At 31.1% G+C, this 7792-nt stretch overlaps 1 protein-coding gene across 1 annotated transcript in view; it reads right to left on the bottom strand.

Moving 5' to 3' along the window:
- Nucleotides 1-303: 303 nt before the first annotated feature.
- Nucleotides 304-7792, bottom strand: part of LOC145680563 (cytochrome P450 3A16-like) — a 148715-nt gene continuing 141226 nt past the window's right edge. Inside the window, exon 14 of the mRNA XM_081751198.1 lies at nt 304-7386. Coding sequence (XP_081607324.1) covers nt 7306-7386 — 81 coding nt within the window. The 3' untranslated portion in view covers nt 304-7305. The remainder of the gene's footprint in view (nt 7387-7792) is intronic.

Genomic DNA, 7792 nt, shown 5'->3' with positions numbered 1-7792 from the left:
CTATACGGTTGTAAACAACATTTCAGTTTTGTGTACTTGGAATTATTCAAGTATATTAAAATTTGCACCAAATGGTAACAAAATTATTTAAACATTATATATATATATATATATTATATATTATATATATATATATATATATATATATATATATATATATATATATATATTATATATATATATATATATATATATATATATATATATATATATATATATATATAAAGATTTAAACAAATCGCAATAACATTCTGTGACCTTTAATTATTTACGAATTCCGAACTTGAAATAACTAAGTGAGAGTTACATTATGACATTTTTATTATTCAAGACATTACAAAACGCATGAAAATACAATTCATTTATTACGACCTAATATAGTATTTCCTTTTAAAGTATTTCTAACAGCTTTGAAAACTTCCAACTAACATTACAGAAAACTACCATCTGTTAAACCAAGTATATATCAAATCCCTGTGTATACAATTTGTTAACATAACGTACAGCTATCCACAAATTTTGATATCATCTAACAAATTACTTGAAATAATACCTTACACTGTAAGCAAAAACTTTTTATTTTTCCGAATCTCTTGAAATTTTCGTTGACACATATCTTCTTACAGAATTGACTGGGTAACGATACGTCAACTTGTAGATGGGTACGTACAACTTTCAAAACTAGTTTTCTTTAAAAAAGCAGCTACATTTCAATACTAACAGAAAAATACTCTCTGCAGAATATTTTGTACATATAAACAACACTTAGTACAAAAGGGTATGCAGTCTTCACAACAAAATGCATTTTATTCTTTAAATATTTAATTATAATACGGAGCAAATATTACCGCAAGATACTTAGTTTTAAGTACGTACACTGTATTATATAAACTAGAGAAAGACAATTCGAAATTGACTAAATATCAACTGAAATAATGTCAAACACATTTGCAAAGTACATTTTCATTTCATGCAATAATTATAATTCACTAGTATTATTTTCAACAAGTCTGATATTTTTCTCTTATCAATGTCTTTGCAAGATTCAAATATCAAAAGTTTTCATTTCATACATATATTATTATATATTATTAAAGATCGAAAGGATTTTCTATTAGTGGACTACAAAAACTTTATTATTATATTTGAATGCTGACGCTGTTTACAAAAAATACTAAAGTTCTTAAAATGTATTCCTTAAATGTTCCAGCTTCGAGTTCCACAAATTATTAACTCCACTAATAGGCTACCTTACTTATTGTTATGTAATTATGAGTGTACTATAAGAAACCTATGTTTATTTCTTGGTTATTTTCTCATTGGTATGTTACGGTAACTCAAAATTTAGAAATGTTAAACAATTCTTGACTAGAAAAGAAGCAACACATACATTATGGTAACGTTTATCTTTAAAGAAGCAAAGGTATATTATATATGTATAGTCCCACACCATAGAAAAATGTGTAGCATCACTACAATAATTTCGACTCACATAGAAAATGCATTACTTATTATGTTAATGAATATTATTTTAATAAGGCACAACAACATTCTATTATTGAATTTCCTGTACATTTGAAAATACCAGCAATGGAAGTTTAGCACTTCCGCTTTCTAATAGCGACTATACAATATTTTATACACATGCAGTGACCATATTATATATAGTCTTATTTTACAGTATCATTTTGCAACGATAATATATTTTTCGATCCGTGTATATCAGGCTTAAAAATAGATTTGCTTCTGAATTGTACATCCATTTGAAGAAAAAAAATAATGTTACACTGATTAATGTTGATTTTGTGAATTTATATTTCAAGCTTGTATTATTCTTTTTGTTCTTGCAATAGCGATTTGCTTTTGTTTATGGTTGCTTAGCAACCAGATCAAAAAGAGCTGTTTATTGAATGTAAGGTACTCAATATGGACTCTTAATAAAGAGTAAGTGTAAAAACTTATGTGATGTAAAAACTTATGTGAGTTCAAATAATCTACTTAAAGCGAATATATGAAATTTTCAACAGTCAGGCATACTTTCTTTGCATTTATTGTTTAAGCAATTTTTAAAACGATAAAAATGCAAAATAACAAACGAACTAGTAAAGTTATAATTTCAGTTCATTTCGACAATCAACTTTTATTGAAGATTCGAACTTAATCCAAATTTACTAGTATGGAAGGAAAAAACAAATCAAGTAACGCAGCCATGATCAACTTTACTTCAGTTTACAGAATTTATGTATTTTTTGAAGTTGAGTTGTTTATGGTATACATATATATAAATAAACGTTTTAACATTAACCTAACGTTTTAACATTATAGATTCATTTAAGCATCAATTCGCACATCAGAACTCAGAAATTAACGAAGTATCGTGGTGGATAGGAAGTCTTCCAATTTGTAGCAATTGACCTGCCAGTTATTGAGAACACTTATGATTATTCGGAACAAAGAAATTATATATATATATATATATATATATATATATATATATATATATATATATATATATATATATATATATATATATATATATATAGCTTGAACTTCCAGTAAGTTTTTAAATTGCAATATCATATGTATCTGTGAATATTTCTTCCGCTTCGTTACAACTAATTATTTCCTTACCACTGACAAACTAACACGAACTGCAAACCAAGACTCTGGTAACGGTTTCAGCTTGAAAATTTTAAAATATGGTCACGGCATATGTACATTACTTATTTACTATCAAAAAAAGATCGCTAGTAGTCTATAAAGTACTGGTTGTTCACTTGGTAACCTACGATTACACGATAACAGTGGCGCTCATAGGAAAGCTTTACGCTGTTCAACATCAACTAAATTACTATAATTAACTGTACCTCACATTACCCAGACATTTAAATTTTGGGGATAAACATGAACTTTAACCTTCTCAGACAATATTCATGCTTCTATCATGCAATACACTTAAAAACTACGTTAATTATACAAGGCACACATTCAAATTTGCTGAAAATCTTACAGTAATGAATAAAAGAAAATTTATACATTCAGAATCTTTCTGTGATTATAAATTGTGTAACCTTTTTTAATAGTCTGCGAACTTTTTATTTTATTTATTTATTTTACAAAACATTTGTACATTTCCTTCTATTCATTGATAGTGTAAGATTTAGCTTTATATTGTCTAGAATCATTAATGTTGCGTGGCAAATACTATTACACAGAATAACATGTGACAGATGATAAAACAATATTGGGATCATTTGAGACTATTAGCAGAGACTTGATATCAGTGGTAGTTAATTCTACATGAGTGAATCAACATAGGTTATTGCTTCATGGTTACGAAAAATAAAACTTAACATTATGTACTAATTCTTGTGTAGGGCTCTATTCTTTCCTTTGTCTGAGCAAATATTTCTGTTCCTTAATTGTTAAAACTAGAAATTTAATGAATCTGAGGGCCACCAACTGCATTGCATTCAAAGCCTGGTTATGGCTCGGAATAATCACTGGATCTAGCGCGCGTCCATCACTACTGCCTGACGTTTCGAATTAAGAGAGGGAAGTGTTATAAGACAACTTACATGCCTCGCAATACCCTTAAAAACCATTATGGCCACCGACGCTCTCTGGCCTCAGGAGGAGTCTGCCTTCACGAGGAAAATTTCGATGCCACAGCTGGGTTATCGTGATACATCATTATGTTCCCATGCAAACTAGACTGCATGGTTGTTGGGTTCCAAGAGAAGTATGATTGCAAAACCGAGCTAAAACTCACTTCAGTACGTATTGCTCACTGCCTGCCAAAATCAAGTATTTCTTCAAATCGATCCCTACTTTGCCATCTCTTCCAAATCCGGTGACACTGCCTTCGAATAACGATACACACCCTGCATGTGGAGTTGTAGAATCCATGATGCAGGTATCTTAAGTTTTGGTTTTCGAGCGGAAGGAGAAGCGCTGCAGCAATTGCAGCACAAGTTTCTTCTCTGCAATTCAATAAAATGGAGCGTGTCGAAAGTAGGTGCCGGTTAGTAGTGAGGGAGGAACGGAGAGAATCCCGAGAAACTCCTACCTGTATTTAATTAGTATTGACTACCCTTCTGCAATACCCCATCTCTATTCTTGGTTTAATATAATAGTAACTACCTTGCTTTTAATGTTACCAACGCTTCCTATCATTTTGCCCCTTTTTCTCCCTTAAGGCCTACACGGAGTGCGTCCGACTTGAAGGTTCTTTTTTCTCCCAATGACTACCTTTTCCGCTGGGATGGCATTGTCATAACATGACTGGAGAAATCAGCAGTGTTGGGATGCGCTCACTTATAACGTAATTTAAGAGGAAAGAGAATCGAAGTTATGATCCTAGCATGATTAACTTTATCAAACGAGGGAGGAGGCTCATTCTAATTTTTAGAACAATATGTAAACGTCATTTTTATATTATATATATATATATAAAATTCAGTCTGAGCGTTTTTATGTGGATCTAATTGATAATTATACATTAAAATTTAATGTTAAATTTTGTTTTTGTTCTGTTGATATGGTTGGTAATAATTCCATGCTAATCCCTATCAAGATTTACTTTGTCGGTATTTAGCACTGGATATTTTATCCTTATGAAATACACTTCCAATACATTTCTCTCGATATCTGATATCTGAGGTAGCACGGTGTAAAATTTTCGAATCCTATCCCGAGTGTCTGGTAATTTGCAGCTGCTTTGGTCAACCTGATATAACTTTATCCTCTCATAAGTATGTATGTATTCATAATTAATTATAGAATTCTATATCTTGAGCATGGAAAAGTCAGTACAACAAAGTATCTATACCTAATACTACGCCAAGTACTAGGAGTCATGTTACTCTTCAGATGGTATGAGGGCATGCTTACAATTATTACTAATCATCTAACTTCAAATTTTAATTCACTGCCAATCCTTGTATTTTCAAGCTTTCAACTTCTCCCGAAATCCTGTTCATGGACGATTAACACTGCTGTCAAACAAATGATTGCTAAATTATGTAATTTGTGTCTTTTATTACCGTTGCCAAAATAATATTAAATTTTGCATTACTGACAGTGTACGATTTCTATATAAACGTATCACGTATTTCATTATAATAATTACATCTAATTATGCAGTTAGCGCTACTTGTAAAATCTGGCCTATTTTAAGTATTCGTTGATTATGTGTGTGTGTTGGATATACTAACCAAGTATCTACACAATCGTGAAGGTTGCAAGAAAAAAAAAAAAGAAAAAAAATTAAAGTATGATACTTAACTGCACGTAGCTCGAAGATAGCTTTGATATTTTCAGCTCATCTGTTAGTCAATACTCCCATTAAAACTTATATTTCATATTTTGCGAGTCCAGTCCAGAGATAGTAAACCCATGGCACGCATTGTCCTATGGCATACTCAAATTAGCCATAAAATATTACATTATATATATATATATTCTTTTTCTTTTTTTTAAGTAATAAAACTAATTAGTGAAATGGCAAAAGTAAGTTCTTGTGTGTAACTAAAAACCCATGACTACCTAAAAGGAAATACTCACAATTGCACAATGTTCAAGGTGAACTAAAATAATATCAAATCACAATTTGTGTATCATACAACAAACGAAGTTCTAACTAACCTGTCATATTCTAGTCTTGACATCAGAAAATGGCTCAAGTGTGGTATACTGTAGATTGGTCACCCTTGCCATAACCCAAGAGTAGACTCTGTAATAATGTCAAATTCATTATAGTGTTACACTGTGTTCTGAAGTAAATTTTCTATTAGTACATAACTGTATTGAAAGGATTTTTTTTTTTTTTAATTCTGCAATAGAAAACAAAATTTATGTGGGAATCCATTATTGAGTGTAATTAATATTCAAGGAGATTTGATCTTTCCCTTTCAAATATTGAGTGAGGGCTGGAACAAACTACCTTTAGTTATTAAAAACCTCTACTGGAACCTGTATTATGCTCAAAAATTAAGCTCGAGTTTTTTGTGAAAAACCTGAAGGAAGTGCCTTTCCATTTCAGCAAGTTACATTTTTAAATCACTATTATTTATTTATTTATAAAATGTCACGCTAATTGAAAAAAAAAAATGTTAAGGAGCACTTCTTTTACGGTTGGGAAGAAGTTACGAATAGTGTATCACAGGTTTCCTAAGCAGGTACATTTGAAGATCTTTTACGATTCTCCAGGACCTATCTACAGTCTCCGCTACAGTTTCTCCCATACTGTTTTATCATTTTGTTTAGTATTTTATATCATGTTACATCTAAAGGAAAAAAATTAGTAGTGCATTAACTGATTAAACATTTCTGAACATTTCTGTAAGATAAAAAGAGAAGTCCACTCTGTATATAAAACTTTCTACGGATTTTGTGGGCAAAAGTCAAACATGCTCATAAATCTCTCATCTTTATATTACAGTACATTCAGTACATGTACGAAGAATCACAACTACAATTCTTCTAAGTCATTTTATAACTCACTGATACAAGATATTTACTTTTTCAAAATGTAAACAATATTCTTAAATTACTAACATAAGCACCACTTATTTTCATGTAATTTGCCGTTAGTTTCTATAAGAAAAAAAAAAAAAAACTAAATTCAGTTCTAAGAGAACTAAATCACAACCGGAAAAAAGAAAGAAAGAAAAAGTAATTTCTCGATATTGTTCATCTACATACACAATACTGTCTCAGCGAAAAATTATGAACTTAAATCTATATTATTTCTTTACGTGTACAAACGAAAGAAGGTTGTGGAGTTTCAAAAGTAACACACACTGTTTCGTGTGTTCCTAATACATAAAAGTTACATACTTTTAAGCTGCAACGGGTTCTTCAGAGGATATGAGGAAAGTAGCTGAAATAAACGTAAAATACAATTAAATAAAATACGAACTCCACGATCTATACAAGAAAATTGCAAAATAAATATGTACAGATAAGTTTCTCTTGTTGACAAGTCAGCGAAGAATTACATTCGACAATTTTTCTGATAAATTATGCGCTTCGTATTTTGTTTAAACCAATTTACCAATATTTTCAGCCACAGTCTCGTATTTTCTGAAGAAGAATCCGTTATCGCTTGAAGTATCTGGTTTTTTTTATAACACGAATGGTGATACACTACAATAGAACGTTCCAGCGCAAACTGAAAATAATTTTACTGATCTTGTTCAAAACAATATTCCAAATTTTCTTAGTGATGTTTCCCAGCCATTGCATGTATGTAGCAAACATATAAACCATCCGTCAAGCGGTAACTGATGTTTCGCTCCTTTTTCATTTTCTGGCTTCTGCGGCGACAATAATATCCTTCGGAGCAAAAACGTTGGTAACGCCACGGAGAACTTCTGGAGGATTCTGGAAATAGAAAATATTCTTAGTTTGAAGTTAATTCTTTCCATAAAAGGGTTATTTAAATAATTAATTACATACATTTAGCCTTATGTTCGAAAAGAGATACCAAGATAATGCTCTCGGTTTTTCTTCTATGGTACACCTAGGAGACCATTATCAACAGCTCAATTATCTTACAATTACCGTACATACAACACCGTATATATATATATATATTGTGATGTCCCACGTAATGTGATAAACAATCCCACACGTCAGTGTTTACAAACACCATCACGTGGTTTGGCAAGAAGATTTCACACCAGATAGATCTACAATCACTTGCAAACGACGGCTTCTAGCCCCTCCCACGGAGCAGAAGACTGTATTGGAGCAGCAGCGCCACCGCCACCCAAGGAACGCTATAAAT

This window comes from Thermobia domestica, chromosome 3, assembly GCF_964235325.1.
Source record: "Thermobia domestica chromosome 3, izTheDome1.hap1.1, whole genome shotgun sequence".
Taxonomy (NCBI): Eukaryota; Metazoa; Arthropoda; class Insecta; order Zygentoma; family Lepismatidae; genus Thermobia; species Thermobia domestica.
This window is presented reverse-complemented; position numbering and strand designations above follow the sequence as displayed.